This window comes from Pristiophorus japonicus, chromosome 1, assembly GCF_044704955.1.
Source record: "Pristiophorus japonicus isolate sPriJap1 chromosome 1, sPriJap1.hap1, whole genome shotgun sequence".
In the NCBI taxonomy this organism is placed as follows: Eukaryota; Metazoa; Chordata; class Chondrichthyes; family Pristiophoridae; genus Pristiophorus; species Pristiophorus japonicus.
The window spans coordinates 13,601,984-13,619,487 of record NC_091977.1 but is presented as its reverse complement, the minus strand read 5'-3'; the positions used below and the strand labels follow the sequence as shown (position 1 = coordinate 13,619,487).

The window sequence follows — 17,504 nt, the reverse complement described above, 5'->3', positions numbered from 1 at the left end:
TATGTACCCTGGTTCTGGACTTCCCCAACATCGGGAACATTCTTCCTGCATCTAACCTGTCCAGCCCGTCAGAATTTTATATGTTTCATCCTTCTAAACTCCAGTGAATACAGGCCCAGTTGATCCAGTCTCTCCTCATATGTCAGTCCTGCCATCCCGGGAATCAGTCTGGTGAACCTTCGCTGCACTCCCTCAATAGCAAGAACATCCTTCCTCAGATTAGGAGACCAAAACTGAACACAATATTCCAGGTGAGGTCTCACTAAGGCCCTGTACAACTGCAGTAAGACCTCCCTGCTCCTATACTCAAATCCCCTAGCTATGAAGGCCAACATACCATTTGCCTTCTTCACCACCTGCTGTACCTGCATGCCAACTTTCAATGACTGATGTACCATGACACCCAGGTCTCGTGCACCTCCCCTTTTCCTAATCTGCTGCCATTCTGATAATATTCTGCTTTCATGTTTTTGCCCCCAAAGTGGATAACCTCACATTTATCCACATTATACTGCATCTGCCACATGTTTTCCCACTCACCTAACCTGTCCAAGTCACCCTGCAGCTTTTTAGCATCCTCCTCACAGCTCACACTGCCACACAGCTTCGTGTCATCTGCAAACTTGGAGATATTACACTCAATTCCCTCATCCAAATCATTAATGTATATTGTAAATAGCTGGGGTCCCAGCACTGAGCCCTGCGGCACCCCACTAGTCACTGCCTGCCATTCTGAAAAGGATCCGTTTATCCCGACTCTCTGCTTCCTGTCTGCCAACTAGTTCTCTATCCCTGTCAGTACATTACCCCCAATACCATGTGCTTTAATTTTGCACATCAATCTCTTGTGTGGGACCTTGTCAAAAGCCTTTTGAAAGTCCAAATACAGCACATCCATTGGTTCTCTCTTGTCCACTCTATCAGTTACATCCTCAAAAAATTCTAGAAGATTTGTCAAGCAAAATTTCCCTTTCATACATCCATGCTGACTTGGACCAATCCCCTCACTGCTTTCCAAATGTGCTGCTATTTCATCTTTAATAAATGATTCCAACATTTTCCCCACGACTGATGTCAGGCTAACTGGTCTATAATTACCCGTTTTCCCTCTCCCTCCTTTCTTAAAAGTGGCATCACATTAGCTACCTTCTGGTCCATAGGAACAGATCTAGAATCGATAGACTGTTGGAAAATGATCACCAATGCATCCACTATTTCTCGGGCTGCCTCCTTAAGTACTCTGGGATGCAGCCTATCAGGCCCCGGGGATTTATTGGCCTTCAATCCCATCAATTTCCCTAACACAATTTCCCGCCTAATAAGGATTTCCTTCAGTTCCTCCTTCTCACTGGACCCTTGGTTCCCTAGTATTTCTGGAAAGTTATTTGTGTCTTCCTTCGTGAAGACAGAACCAAAGTATTTGTTTAACTGGTCCGCCATATCTTTGTTCCCCATTATAAATTCATCTGAATCTGACTGCAAGGGACCCACGTTTGTTTTCACTAATCTTTTTCTCTTCACATATCTCTAGAAGCTTTTGCAGTTAGTTTTTATGTTCCCAGCAAGCTTCCTCTCATACTCTATTTTCCCCCTCCTAATTAAACCCTTTGTCCTCCTCTGCTGTATTACAAAATTCTCCCAGTCCTCAGGTTTGCTGCTTTTTCTGGCCAATTTATATGCCTCTTCCTTGGATTTAACACTATCCTTAATTTCCCTTGTTAGCCACGGTTGAGCCACCTTCCCCGTTTTCATTTTACTCCAGGCAGGGACGTACAATTGTTGAAGTTCAACAGACATAGCGGTATCCCCTGCAAAGGTGATGTGTGTGAAAGGAATAGCTTGGGCATTGTAGGATGCTTTATGGTGCTGGTGTTGGGTGTTGGCAACCTGGCATATCATGTGGCAGCCAGGGTATACAGCGTCAAGTGAAGTAAATCTGGCCATGGTGAGGCCATCCCTGACCTCCTGGGCAGCAATGTGGTCAGGTGCTGATGCCCTGTGTACTGTGCAGCATCAGGTGATTGCAGAGAAGTTTGGTGCTGTTGGTGGTGATGCTGGTGTGTTTAGTGATGTTGATGTTGGGGATTCTGTGGACCAAGTGAGATTTTCTCAAGGGCACCGATGCTGCTGGAATAGATGGCAGATGAGGTTGAGATGACAGAAGCGATCTGTCAATGGTGAGAGAGGTTGCTCCAAGGAGGTGACAATGGATAGAGAGTTCACTGCAGACACCTCCAAACTGCATACAGCTCAAATGTCTTCCAAATCCTGAAGGCTTCAGCTTCTGAGATTGGAAAGTTAACAGTGTAAAATGGTAGCTGTTATACCACTTCTCTTGCTGTCAACTAGCCAAAGCAAAGGAGCGTCATTGAGAACCTGACAAACTTACCTAACATGGAGCAATGGGAGGCTGCTGAAAAACTTGGAAAAATGTTACGTGCCTGGTAAAATTCTTTTAAATACCTCTAAACTACCTATTAATGATCTTAATTGGCTGGCCCACCACTTGGTGTCAGGTCTGTGAACCGCAGCCAGACCCGACACTTTGGAAACTGACAAGGAGGTGGGTTCAGAGCGGGATCCCGCCCCGCTGTCAATCTCAGCCATTTGGACAGCGGGCCAGTCTCCAAAAACACACTCGCAGGGCTGGTAAGATTCCGACCTTTGTCTCGGAGCCAGAAGGTTGTGGGTTCAAGTCCCATTCCAGAGACCTGGGTACAAAGATCTAGGCTGACAACTCCAGTGCAGTACTGAGGGAGGGCTTACTGTCGGAGGTGCCGTCTTTCGGATGAGACGTTAAACCAAGTCTTCCTTTTATTTTTATTTTTTCCTTTCCTTCACTCCCTTTCCTTCTCATTTCTCTCACTCCTTTCTCTCCCTTCCTTCCCTTCTTCCTTCATTTCTTCTTCCTCCTTTTCTTTTCTGCATGATTGTTCTAAGTCTGTAACAGATTCTTTGCTGGGGGTAATTTTGCAATCATTACAAGTGAATTGCAAGTCAGCTTGCTTCCATCGTACAGACGAGCCACTTAATCCTCTTTCTGTTTGGTTTGCGTTCTTTTCCGTTTCATGCTCTTTGTGGGTGACACTATAATTTCTTCATCGCAGTTATGGGGTCCATCTCGTCTTGGGAGTGCAACTGCAAAGGATAACCAAACGTTCTCATGCAGTGGGAGGCTGATGCCCTCGCTGCTGTCTCAGGACCAGGGTTGCATCGCGTGTTACACAAAAACAAAAGGAGTTCGGAAAGTTGGCAACATTTTGTATGCAAGAGTATTCTGACAAGAAAAACATTAACCTCAGCTGCAAACCTGGACAATCGATGCTGTGTTTCAGGCAGGATCGTTATTCAAGACGCATTCTAATTAAAGGAAATCAAGCTGCTTCTCAGAGAATGCAGATCCGAATGTTCTCAAATAGCTGTGGAACTACGTGTATGCATGAGAAAGAAGTAATATTAAACACCCAGCTGAAGGGAGTTGTTGTGGACCATGAGATAAAACCAAGTGGCTGGTACTCAGGAACTCTGTAACTTTAGATCTGTTTTTGAGTGCATTTCTCCAGGCATGTATGAAAAGGCTTTTGTCCGATTTCTTGGTCTGTCTTGAGAAGCTGTACATGATATAACAAGGTCACTACATTCACGTGGTGATCAAAAGGCTTAGCTCTCAAGAGCTCTCTTTTCTGCCCAAAGCCTAATATACAAAAGCTTACAGCTTTTTTTTTAAAAACAAATAGTTTATTCTAAAAATTCAATTAATTGGAAGTCTCCTTAATAATGAAAAAAACCAGGCTGTCTTTTGGTGCTTGCCAAGCCTTGGCTAATGAAATGTTTTCCCACATCGGGCGCCCAGTATTAGTGTCAATCACTGCTGGTCAGGATTCCTTAACTCGTTCCTGGGATGTGGGCGTCACTGGCAAGGCCCGCATTTATTGCCCATCCCTAATTGCCCCTTGAGAAGGTGGTGGTGAGCCGCCTTCTTGAACCGCTGCAGTCTGTGTGGTGAAGGGATTCCCATAGTGACTTTGTCATAGCGCTCTGATGGAACCGAGTGGCTTGCTCTTAGCGGTTTGGTACAATTGAGTGGCTCGCTAGACCATTTCAGAGGGCAGTTAAGAGTCAACTACATTGCTGTGGGTCTGGTGTCACATATAGGCCAGACCGGGTAAGGGTGGCAGATTTCCTTCCCTAAAGGACGTTAGTGAACCAGTTGAATTTTTCCGACAATCCGGTAGTTTCATGGTCACCATTACTGTTAGTAGCCTTTAAATTCCAGATTTATTTCATTAACTGAGTTTAAATTCCCCAGCTGCCATGGTGGGATTTGAACTCACATCTCCCGTTTATTAAAATTTACTTACCATTTATTAAAAACACTAGTTGCAGGGTAGCTAATTCCAACATGGCCCAGAAGTGTCTCTCAACTCCAGTGTCAGAAGAATCACCTCAACAGTTCCTGTGTTTGTAATTTTTCTAATTCCGACCCCAGCCATATCTGAGTATTAAAATAAACCTAGCAATTTTCAGTGCACTGTTGAAGTGGCACTTACAACATCGGTTCACCGAGTACATTCTACTCTTTGGCAAGATTTCAGAACAATTTCATTGTTTCTTACTTATCTTTAGTGTGTGTCAGTTGCAGCTCAGTGGGTAGCACTCTTGCCTCTGAGTCAAGAAATCATGAGTTCAAGTCCTACTTGAGCACAAAATTCTAGGCTGATACTCCAGTGCAATACTGAGTTGGTGGTGCCGTTTTTCGGGTGAGACGTTAAACCAAGGTCTTGTCTGCCCTCTCAGGTGGATGTAAAAGATCCCATGGCACTATTCAAAGAAGAGCAGCGTAGGGTGTAGAGCAGGCGGGGTGTCTAACGGGCAGTGTATTTAACGGATGGCCAATTGGCTATTGATTATCAATGCCTAAGATGAATTTCACGGCCTCACTGTCTAGACTCATGTTAATAGAAATGGCCAGTTGAGTGAGGTATCAGAGGAACCAGCACTGACCAGGGATTAAACCTGGATTCCTCCACCTCACATGCTCAGCAGAGAGTCAACACTTTCAGGATAGAGGGGGAGACTTGGCAGAAAAAAGGACCAAAATAAGAATATGTAAACACCGCCATCAGTTATTTACTCCAGTTGGATTTTTGAAGACAACATAAGAAGATAAGAAATAGGAGCAGGAGTAGGCCATTTGGCCCCTGGAGCCTACTCCGCCATTCAATACGATCATGGCTGATCTGATCTTGGCCTCAACTCCACTTCCCTGCTCGCTCCCCATAACCCACAACCCTGGAGGTTCACACCAGGCAAGTACAAATACCCAAATTAAATCCTTTGTGGGTGTAAACCGTACAAGTCAGCTCATGGGTCCAACAGCGCATAGAATTTAATATCCACTTGAACTTATTCAAGCCATTCCTCATTATGAAGGACAGAAGTTTGAATTCAGCTTGGGTCACTCTGCTCAGCGTGATCCCAGAGATTCAGATATCAGGTAAAACACTCCAGATAGTTTTATTTGTTGAATTCCTGTATGGAAATTAAAAAAAATGATATACACATCAGATGATACCCGGGGTGAAGGGACTAAGCGATGATAGGACTTGGTTTAAAATAATGCAGCGAATTGGCAGGGTAGATAAGGATTGATTCTTCCCTCCGATACAGAACTTTAGGGCAAAGGGAGTGTCATTTCAACTAAGTTGGTTAAAAGCAAATCCCCAAAATATCCTTCACCCAACATGTGAGGATGTGGCGCAGTGCCAGAAAATGGCCATAGATGGTGAATTAGCTGAGGTGAATAAAAAGGGAAATCGGGATTTTATAAGTAAGGATATTAAAAGATTTTGAGAAAGGACAACAGAATAGGGTTTAAAGAGATAGAGCTGCAAAGACAAATAAGATACTGGACCAGACCAAATAGGTCGAATGGCTGACTCCTGTCGGATATGGAAAGGAATTAGTGAGTCGGAGAGGGGTTTGGTGGGGGGTGGGGGTTTTGTAGTGGTGGTGGTAGGAGGAGGAGAGGTCATGGTGGTAGGGGGAGGTTGGGAGAGGGTGATAGGGGAGGTTATGGTGGTGGTGAGGCTGATAGTGGCAGGGTGGGGGGGAGGGAAGGGGGAGGTTGTGTGAGGGTGAGGGAGGTGATGGGGGTAGGGTGGGGGTAGGGGGAGGGGAGGTTATGGTGGTGAGGGGGATGGTGGAGGGAGGGAGTTATGGTGGTTGTGAGGGGGTTGGTGGGGGGAGGAGCAGGTAACGGTGATGGTGAGTGGGGTGATGATGGGGGAAGGGGAGGTTATGGTGGTGAGGGGGTTGATGGGGGAGGGAGAGGTTATGGTGGTGAGGAGGTTGATGGGGGTTGGGTGGGGGGAGGGGGAGGTAATGGTGGTAGTGAGGCCGATGATGATGGGGGAGGGGAGGTTATGGTGGTGAGGGGGTTGATGGGGGTTGGGTGGGGGGAGGGGGAGGTAATGGTGGTAGTGAGGCTGATGATGATGGGGGAGGGGAGGTTATGGTGGTGAGGGGGTTGATGGGGGTTGGGTGGGGGGAGGGGAAGGTAATGGTGGTAGTGAGGCTGATGATGATGGGGGAGGGGAGGTTATGGTGGTGAGGGGGTTGATGGGGGTTGGGTGGGGGGAGGGGGAGGTAATGGTGGTAGTGAGGCTGATGATGATGGGGGAGGGGAGGTTATGGTGGTGAGGGGGTTGATGGGGGTTGGGTTGGGGGGAGGGGAAGGTAATGGTGGTAGTGAGGCTGATGATGATGGGGGAGGGGAGGTTATGGTGGTGAGGGGGTTGATGGGGGTTGGGTTGGGGGGAGGGGGAGGTAATGGTGGTAGTGAGGCTGATGATGATGGGGGAGGGGAGGTTATGGTGGTGAGGGGGTTGATGGGGGTAGGGTGGGGGGAGGGGGAGGTAATGGTGGTAGTGAGGCTGATGATGATGGGGGAGGGGAGGTTATGGTGGTAGTGAGGCTGATGATGATGGGGGAGGGGAGGTTATGGTGGTGAAGGGGTTGATGGGGGTTGGGTGGGGGGAGGGGAAGGTAATGGTGGTAGTGAGGCTGATGACGATGGGGGAGGGAAGGTTATGGTGGTGAGGGGGTTGATGGGGGTTGGGTGGGGCGAGGGGAAGGTAATGGTGGTAGTGAGGCTGATGACGATGGGGGAGGGGAGGTTATGGTGGTGAGGGGGTTGATGGGGGTTGGGTTGGGGGGAGGGGAAGGTAATGGTGGTAGTGAGGCTGATGATGATGGGGGAGGGGAGGTTATGGTGGTAGTGAGGCTGATGATGATGGGGGAGGGGAGGTTATGGTGGTGAGGGGGTTGATGGGGGTTGGGTTGGGGGGAGGGGAAGGTAATGGTGGTAGTGAGACTGATGATGGGGGAAGGGTGGGGGTGAGTGGGGGAGGGGGATAGGGGTATTGGAGGATGGGGGAGGAAATGTCTAGTCATGATGCTCTAGAAACTGCCCCTTTCCGGAGGGCCTGTTACCACCATAAATCGGCAGTCACGCTGCGGAGTGAAGTGACCGCTGACTTCTGGTGTAATGGCCGCTGATAGCCCAAGTGCCCTCCCGAATTTTCCCAACGGTGTCCCGATCCCCGCCCCCTCATCGCTCCGCTGCTGCCGATCTGTGGTAAGCAAGTCATCACCGTGCGTACCGTCGATCTAACCTTCCGACGGCGACATTCCCCTCCGAAAACCTTCGGCCCAAAACAAGCTTTCACCCAGTGCTCCACTTGAGGCTGAGGCCTTTTTGCAGCAGCCGTTCGGCTTCCCTTAAAGGGGAGGGCGCGCTACCCCCATGTTTTATTTTGGCGGCCAACTGCTAGGTCGGCCCAACAATTATGCCCCCCCCGGGTTCAGCCGGGCCGCCAACAGGCAGTCTCTTGGGCGCCAGGCCACTGGCCCGGCCGAAACCCTCCCTGGTGGCCCAGTGGGCCGAAGTTTAAAAATCGCGGAGGCCCTCCCCTTTAAATGAAAGGGGGGGGGAGCCGTGGTGACGGGGCGCAGCAGTGACCTCATCGCGGCGGTGAATACGCACCGTCACCACTTCGGCCTCTCAGTTGTTGTTACCGCCCCGTTTCTGCCCCTCAGGTAGAGTCACCAACTCTCATCATGACCGACTTCCGGGTCAAAACAAAAAAAAAACAAAGAGCGGAATTTCCCGAAAGAGTCGACCTGAACCGCAGCTGCGGTAAAAAACATCGAAACAGGGTGCTATCCCTATCAGTGCGGAGCATACTTGATGGGCCGGCTTCTTGACCGTCTTTTCCCTATGATTATTTATGAGACACTCTATTGATAATTATCGGAATAACTGAAAAGACAAGAGGTTGACATTGTTGGCAGTCGTGATTTGTAACCATAAATTCTTCTCTGATTGTCCTCCTACGTTTTGCTAAATGCCACCCCATTCATTTGGCCGATCAGTGTTGAATGCAGTTATCGTGGATAATCATTGATATTAAAAGAACCATAGTGCTGTGCCAGCGGGGTAGGTGCGAGTGATTTTCATCCTTCTCTGTTGGATTAGGCTATGTTGTGTCAATAATGGGGCGCAAGAGGCCGTTGCCTCACATCCATTCGCAGGATTACAACTCACGAAACCAGGCAGAGCGGCAGGCCGTCAACTTTGTTGTACAAGGTGAGAGCGGGAAATTCCAACCGGTCCAGCGGTACCCCAGCCTCTCTCTGGTGTAGTGACTACCTCACCCGATCATGAGCATGATCTACGGTGTAAAATTATGAGGGGCCTGGATACAGTGGATAGAAAGGGCCTATTTCCCTTAGCAGAGGGGTCAACAACCAGGGGGCATAGATTTAAAGTAATTGGTAGAAGGTTTAGAGGGGAGTTGAGGAGAACTTTGTTCACCCAGAGGGCGGTGGGGGTCTGGAACTCACTGCCTGAAAGGGTGGTAGAGGCAGAAACCCTCATCACGTTTAAAGAGTACTTGGATGTGCACTCATTGCGAGAGGGATGGAGTACAAAAGCAGGGAGGTCCTGCTGCAACTGTACAGGGTATTGGTGAGGCCGCACCTGGAGTACTGCGTGCAGTTTTGGTCACCTTACTTAAGGAAGGATATACTAGTTTTGGAGGGGGTACAGAGACGATTCACTAGGCTGATTCCGGAGATGAGGGGGTTACCTTAATGATGATAGATTGAGTAGACTGGGTCTTTATTCGTTGGAGTTCAGAAGGATGAGGGGTGATCTTACAGAAACATTTAAAATAATGAAAGGGATAGACAAGATAGAGGCAGAGAGGTTGTTTCCACGGGTCGGGGAGACTAGAACTAGGGGGCACAGCCTCAAAATGCGGGGGAGCCAATTTAAAACCGAGTTGAGAAGGAATTTCTTCTCCCAGAGGGTTGTGAATCTGTGGAATTCTCTGCCCAAGGAAGCAGTTGAGGCTAGCTCATTGAATGTATTCAAGTCACAGATAGATAGATTTTTAACCAATAAGGGAATTAAGGGTTACGGGGAGCGTGCGGGTAAGTGGAGCTGAGTCCACGGCCAGATCAGCCATGATCTTGTTGAATGGCGGAGCAGGCTCGAGGGGCTAGATGGCCTACTCCTGTTCCTAATTCTTATGTTCTTATATATTTTCACTTAATGTACCGTAACCTGCAGGGCTACGGACCAAGAGCTAGGATGTGAGATGAGGCGGGAGAGCTCTTTTTCGGCCGGCACAGACACGATGGGCCGAATGGCCTCCTTCTGTGCCGTAAGTTTCTATGATTCTACAATGAGCAGGGTTGCCAACCCTCCTGGAATTAAAGAGTAATTTCCGAGACTTTACTATGAGCAACAGCCTGGAGAGAAACCATAGGGGCAATAAAAAAAAAATGCGTGTGATTTCTTTTTCATTTTTTTCAAACATTTATCAGTTATCAAAATATTGGAGCCAGGATAAAAAGGCGGAGAGCCAAGCATCATCCAGTCAGGTAATGAAGAGCCTGTTTGGTGCGGGAACACGCAAGGATAACTAGAGTCCATCAATATAAGGTAGTCACCAGGAAATCCAATAGGGAATTCAGAAGAAATCTCTTTACCCAAAGAGTGGAGAGAATGTGGAACTCGCTACCACAGGGAGTGGTTGAAGTGAATAGTATTGATGTATTTAAGGGGGGCTAGACAAGCATATGAGGGAGAAAGGAATAGAGGGTTATGCTGATAGATTTAGATGAGGAAAGACGGGAGGAGGTTTGAGTGAAGCACAAATACTGGCATGGACTGGTTGGGCCGAAAGGCCTGTTTCTGTGCTGTATATCCTATGTAATCCTATGCAAAGGATGGACATGTCAAGCGACCAATGGCGAGAGCGTGGGGGCGGGGCTGTTGGAGGCGGAAGCCCATGTGAGGAAACCTCCAGGAATATGTCCAAGCAGAGTTGGCAACCCAAATCATAGGCTTTGCAAAGTTGCAAAGGTAGCCCAGAAATGCTTGCTGCCGACAGTTGCTTATCATGTGAATATGACATCCCTTTGTGCGTTGTTTCAGCGAAGGCATTAACCCATTGAAAATAAATAGGTCAATACTGATCTTACATTAACAGGCGAAGGACCTTCATCTTCATTCAAACCTCTTCGAGTTTTGTCCACTGATATGGGCAGTAATAATGTCCGGGTCTGTATCCGGAAACAGTGGCGATAAGGTGGGACTGACACCGTATCCGATTAGATTGAAGCAGCTGCTCAGAGATACGGGGCCGAAATTGGTGAAGGTAAAGGGCCGCCCAAAGGACCGCCAATGGCCGCCGAGATACCTGACGGTACTCTGGGCGGGGTTTTCGGCAAAAAGGCCCTTGAAAGGGCGGTTGGCAGCAAAAGAGGGACTTACGCCGTCAATCTGGGCGGCAGTGGGCGGGAGCTCTCATTCTCGGCGGCAGAGGTGCTTGCCGCCCAAATGCCGCCGAGGATGGAGTCGGACCCACGGAGGATCGAAGAGCTGCAAATAAAAACCATTAAAAAAAAAACATTGGAAGACCTTCAGGGGACCCCATCAAGGTAAGTCGCTGTGAAGAAAAATGTAAGAAAATTGTTTACTAACCTTTATTTTCAGCTCTTCATACTCACCGTCGGGGACAGACCAGCCTCCCCGCAGAGGTCCACCCCCATTCTCACTCCCGCCCGCACCAATCTGGCATCTCGGCGGGCGGGAGGTCAGTTGCGCCACTTGGCCGTCGGCTGACGTCAGCGGGCGGCTCCCGGCGGTTCTCCCCTCCCGCCCGCTCCAGACCAAAACGAAACTGGCGCTGGGCGCAACTCGAGGAGGAATGTCGACAGCAGTCGGCGACAGTGAACGGTAAGGCCATCAATTTCACCCCATGATAATGCAAGACTTTAGATGCTAATATGTACTAATGCAACTTATGTCATTATATTTTGTCTAGGTTCTGCAGCTGATTTATGTAAAATGGCGATGATTAAGATTTTCATGTGTGTTGCCTCGTCCTCCTCTCTTACAGCCAGGTAGGGATCTGGCCTTATACTTTCCAATTATAATATCAGTTTTGTTCTTTTTGTTGTATTGACCAACGTATCAGATTAACGTTGCGCAGTTCTTCCACATCCAGTAGTGAATGGTGGTGGACAATTAAATAACTAACGGGATGAGGAGGCTACATGAACATCCCAATTCCAATGATGGTGGAGCCCAGTACGTGAGTGCAAAAGACAAAGTTGATGCGTTCGTGGCAATCTTCAACCAGAATGCCAAGTGGTTGATCCATCTCAGCCTCCACCTGAAGTCCCCATCATCACAGATTCCAGTCTTCAGCCAACTCGAGTCACTCCACGTGATATCAAGAAATGGCTGAGTGCACTGGATACAGCAAAGGCTATGGGCCCTGACAACATTCTAGCTATAGTGCTGTACAGTAGACACCTCAAGTCGCTGGAGAAATACCACCAACGATGTCTCCGCAGGATCCTACAAATCCCCTGGGAGGAAAAACGTACCAACATTAGCGTCGTCGACCAGGCCAACATCCCCAGCATTGAAGCACTGACCACACTTGATCAGCTCCGCTGGGCAGGCCACATCGTCCGCATGCCAGACACGAGACTCCCAAAGTAAGCGCACTACCGGAACTCCTTCACGACAAACGAGCCAAAGGTGGGTAGAGGAAACGTTACAAGGACACCCTCAAAGCCTCCCTGATAAAGTGCAACATCCCCATCGACACCTGGGAGTCCCTGGCCAAAGACTGCCTTAAGTGGAGGAAGTGCATCAGGGAGGGCGCTGAGCACCTTGAGTCTCAACGGCGAGAGCATGCAGACATCAAGCGCAGGCAACGGAAAGAGCGTGCGGCAAACTGTCCCACCCTCCCTTACCCTCAACGACAGTCTGTCCCACCTGTGACAGGGACTGTGGCTCTCGTATTGGACTGTTCAGCCACCTAAGGACTCATTTTAAGCATGTCTTCCTCGATTCCGAGGGATTGCCTCTGATGATGATAATACAGTGCTGAAGACTTGGAATCATAGAATCATAGAAATTTATGGCACAGAAGGAGGCCATTTGGCCCATCATGTCTGCGCCGGTCGAAGAAGAGTTAGCCAGCCGAATCCCACTTTCCAGCTCTTGGTCCATAGCCTTGCAGGTTACATCCAAGTACTTTTTAAATGTGATGAGAGTTTCTGCCTCTACCACCCTTTCAGGCAGTGAGTTCCAGACCCCTACCACCCTCTGCGTGAAAAACTTTCTCCTCAACTCCTCTCTACCAATTACTTTATATCTATGCCCCCTGGTTTAGTGACCCTTCTGCTAAGGGAAATAGCTGCTTCCTATACACTTTATCTAGACACCTCATAATTTTATATACCTCAAACAAGTCTCTCCTCAGCCTCACAGCTTCAAAGAAAACAAAACTATCCAATCTTTCCACATAGCTAAAATTCTCCAGTCCTGACAACATCCTCGTAAATCTCCTCTGTACCCTCTCTGTGAAATCACATCTTTTCTGTAATGTGGTGACCAGAACTGCATCCAGTACTCTACCTGTGGCTTAACTAGTGTTTTATACAGTTCAAGCATAACCTCCCTGCTCTTGTATTCCATGCCTCAGCTAATAAAGTAAAATATCCCATATGCCTTCTTAATCACCTTGTCTATCAGTTCTGCTACCTTCAGGAATCTGTGGTCATTCACTCCAACATCTCTCTGTTACTCCTACATTTCTCAGTGTCCTACCATTTATTGTGTATTTCCTTGCCTTGTTAGTCCTTCCCAAATGCATTACCTCACACTTCTCTGGATTTAATTCCATTTGCCACTGTTCTGCCCACCTGACCAGTACATTGATATCTTCCTGCAGTCTACATTTCCTCACTATCAAACACACAGCCAATTTTTGTATCATTTGCAAATGTCTTTATAATGCCCCCTACATTTAAGTCTAAATTATTGATATATACCACATAAAGCAGCAGTACTGAGCCCTGTGGAGCCTGTAAGGGGGTGGTCTCTATGAGGGGGGTCAGGTTCCCTTCTGACCAACTTGAGCAGTTCAAATCGCTCCCACTCCCTTGGGTTCTGTACTCTGGATTTATTTGTTGGGGGGGGGGGGGGGTGACAAAAGTGCAAAGGACACTGGTTTTATGCAAAAGAACTTGGTTTTATTACAGTCAAGGTAATACAGGCATATTACTCCAGTAAGAAAATATAAGGCCAAACTTATAATCACTCTAATAAAGACAATACAAGGAAAGGTACAAGGTCAAACTTATAATCACTCTAATAAAGTACCATATACTACACATTCAAAGAGGGTTACAGTAAAATTATACCTCCCACCTCCCAATATCTAATTCTAGCTAGGTTAGACTCCAGGGCAGGAAGGGACTATGCTTACCAATCCTTTTGATAGTTAACGGTAGATTGCGGTTGTTTTTCCCTTGATAACATGTTGATTGTGGTCGTTCGCTGCCGCGCTGGTGATGTTCTTCCTTCCTTCAGGACTTCAGGACGTCGAGGCTGGAGAAGTTAGTTTACAACTGTCGCGTTGGTTTCTCTCCTTGTCTTGATGACATACTCGCAGTATAGAACCTGGTGTAGTATGGCATCTGAGGTATTAGCAGTCTTGTAGCTACCCAGCAACCTAACCTCTGTTGAAAACAGGGGCCAGTTATACAATTTCAGTGGTTGTAATCTTGGCCCCAAATCTGTTCAAAATCCTTTGTATAATTTTGGCGGGCTTGGTTCTTTTTTGTAATATTTTGGTGGGCTCGTTAAAAGTTGATATGTTTTGAGTGAATTGATGTTCGAAAACTGTTTCCTGATGGAAATATTAGTTTGATAATTGCAATGTCCTTTTATGCTTAGTCTTTCGCATTGGGCCTCTTTGTGACGTATATGCTGAAATGGTTGTCCAGACCCATGTTGATGGGTAGCTACCTCTGGATGATTTTGTGATGTTAATGTCTCTTGTGGAGAAGTATTTTTGAATACTCATTCTTCCAGACAGGTTAACTTAGTCCTCACACACAGGTAGCTTCACTTAATTAGACTGTCTCTGCTAGTTCCGTAGGTCCACCCACAGCCTTGAGTTTGTCTTTTAAAATCCAAAATTCTATTAAAGTTCGTAGTTTCTTCCATAAGCACTTTAGAGTTCCAAACTTTTCATCCCAAATTAAGTTTCCTTTCGAATGAACCCAAACACTGGGGGGTTTCTTGCGAATTTTGCATCCCTTCATTCTCCCCTGTTGACACTCCACACTCGAGTGTCAATCAAGGTAAGCAAAATTCCTGCTCCCGAGATTCAACCTTCCCTGCATTTATACTAGCTCTAAACAGTACCCTGCATCCCTGTTGAAAGGCAATGCAATTTACAGACGAATACAGTCGTTACAGTTCGGTTATAGCATAGAGGGGGTATGATGTCCCTCTTTTACTCGGTTTTCACAGTAAAATAACGGTATTCAGTCAAACACAGTTTAAGTAATGTAAAATAAAAGTACATAGTCAAAACAAATTCCTTGTTCGGATTCCCACCATTTGTCCCAACACATTTTTACTCCTCCTCGTGTCCCCGTGATGGTGTGGTACGTATCATTAACGAGTCCTTCCCAGTCCGATCCTTGGTCCCATGCATCCTTGCTGAGTTTTCTGAGCCACCACCATCGTCCCAGGGGAATGTTCCCTTTGCAAGTCAAACACACACGTTTTCCCTCCGTAACACTGACTCGGGCTGCGATGATCCGTATCCGGGGGCACGGAAGTGAGGTCTCCCCGTAGGTAAAACCTTCCTGGCTGGAGTAGCGGGTAGAATTAGATCCCAGCCACCCCGGTAACTAATACATACATACTTAATCATGACACAGAACTTACACTATTCTAAATTACTACTAAACATCCTTAAATCCACATCGCTATCTATGTACATATGCCACCCGTCTCCGGGTGTCCAGGTTAATTCCTGCCTTCTCTCTTTCTTCTTCTCCCGCTGGGTGTCCAGCGAGGTAGGTGATAGGTCGGTCTGCACTGTCTAACCCTAAGTACCCTGACCGGACGTGGGTTTGAGTCCCACACTATCGGGGGAACGTCCCCTCCGGTGCTGCAGCACACCGCTCCTTTGGGAGTGGCTGCCTGGTTCATTTCTTCCCCTGGGAGTTCTGCCTGGTCGAGGGCTACGGGCTGGGGACTCCCACTTTGTGGCTGGTCCACCGCTATCTCTTCTGGGGGTCCCTTGTTGCCCGAGGCTACCGGCTGGGTGGCCCTGCTCGCGGGCTGGTCTCTGACCTTAGGTGCCCTTTTGCGGCCGGTCCCTCTCCCGGGGCTGAACCATTCAAATTGGAGTGCTGGTGACCACCGTGTGTTTGGCCATGGTGTGCGGGGAGTCCTTCTTAAAGCTCCGGCTGCTGGGGGTATGTCCGAGTCCCAAATGATTGGGGGGACAGCTCCTCCAGTAACACAGTCCACCGCCTCTCTAGGTACACTCTGTGGGTCTGACACGTCTCCTGTGGGATTTCCACAGTTGGGGGCTGTTGGCTGGGGGTCCCTGTCTTTAGTACGGTTTACAGTTTTTGGCTGTCCCTTACGTTTAGCTGCTGCCCCTGGTTTGAAAAGTTTGCACTGATTTATGTGGAACCACTTTGCTCAGCGGGGCAATTTTATGGCATAGACCATGGGGCTTGCCTTGTCTACAATGTGGTACGGTCCCATGTACAGTGTCTCAAAGACCCCTACTCTAGCGTAGTTCCTCACCATAACCTGGTCTCCTATCTCCCACTCGTGGTGTTTGCGGGGTTCTAGCAGCAGTCGGTTGCTCCGATGCTGTTTTCCCATGTTGTTAGCAGCCTGCCAGTGAATCTGTTTAAGGTGTTCAAACAGATTCCTGATAAAGCTGTCTCGGCTCGCTTCCCTAAGCTGATCTTCCGTGAGTACCGGGGCTAACACATGGGTGGGGGTTCGCATGGCTGTGCCGGTCATGAGCTCGTACGGGGAGTACCCCGTGCTCTTTGACTGGCTGGCCCAGATCCCCATGAGGACCAGTGGTAGGACCTTTACACACCCTTTGGGTGAGTCCCCTGTCTCTTTGCGCAGCCTTTCTTTGATGGTACGGTTTAAACGCTCCACAGGCCCGGATGACTGTGGGTTGTGGGCGACATGCCATTTTCCTTTGATGCCGAGTACTTTAAGGGTCTCCTGCATCACCTGCCCGGTGAAGTGACTCCATTGGTCGGACTTCACGTATTGTGGTCGTCCCCATCAAGAGAGCACTTCTCTGACCAGGATCCTAGCTGTTCCCAGGGTAGTGGCTGTTCGGCATGGGAAGGCTTCCACCCATTTGGTGAATACATCCACCAAGACTAGGCAGTACTTGTAGCCTCCCTGGGCAGTGGGTAGGGGCCCGATGTAATCGATCTGGACCGACTCCCAGGGTCCCTCTACCCTCCTGATATGTCCCATAGACACCTTTCTTTTCTGGTGGTCGGTGTTGTTGGCCGCGCACACCAGACAGCTAGCACAGAACTCGCGGACGTCTTCCCTGAGTCCTGGCCACCACCCTGCCTGTTCCACTCATTGCCAAGTGGTCTCAGGTCCGGGGTGTCCTGCTCCTGGACCCTCATGGGCCAGCTGGAGGAAGTCTCTCCGGTGTTGTTGTGGTACTACCCATTGCTCCCCCCTGAACAGCATGCCTTCTTTAATGGCAATCGCTGTGGTGCCGTACGAGCCATCTAGCCGTTCTCCTTTAGCTGGTGTGTTCAGGAGAGTTTTGAGGATGGGGTCTTGGGTCTGGACCATTTTTAGGTCCGGGGGCAAAGCTATCTCTGTCTTCCCTGCCGTCCCAATCCTGCCCCTGACTGCTGCGATGGGTCCTGGGTTGTACAGATCCCAGAGCTTGCCCATGCGGGCACCTTGCTTGGCTAACATGTCAGCCTGCTGGTTTCCCTCGCTACGGGGTTCTGTGGCGGAATGTGCCTTCACCTTATGTATATAGATAATCCCTTCCTCCCCTACAGCTTTCATGATCTTTTCCAGTAGGGGCTTAATG

General features: G+C 48.5%; 1 protein-coding gene across 1 annotated transcript in view; it reads left to right on the top strand.

Annotated features, from left to right (window-relative positions):
- Window positions 1–17,504, top strand: part of poln (polymerase (DNA directed) nu) — a 520,953-nt gene that overhangs the window by 443,789 nt on the left and 59,660 nt on the right. Inside the window, exons 20-21 of the mRNA XM_070877627.1 lie at window positions 8,540–8,650; window positions 11,400–11,478. Coding sequence (XP_070733728.1) covers window positions 8,540–8,650; window positions 11,400–11,478 — 190 coding nt within the window. The remainder of the gene's footprint in view (window positions 1–8,539; window positions 8,651–11,399; window positions 11,479–17,504) is intronic.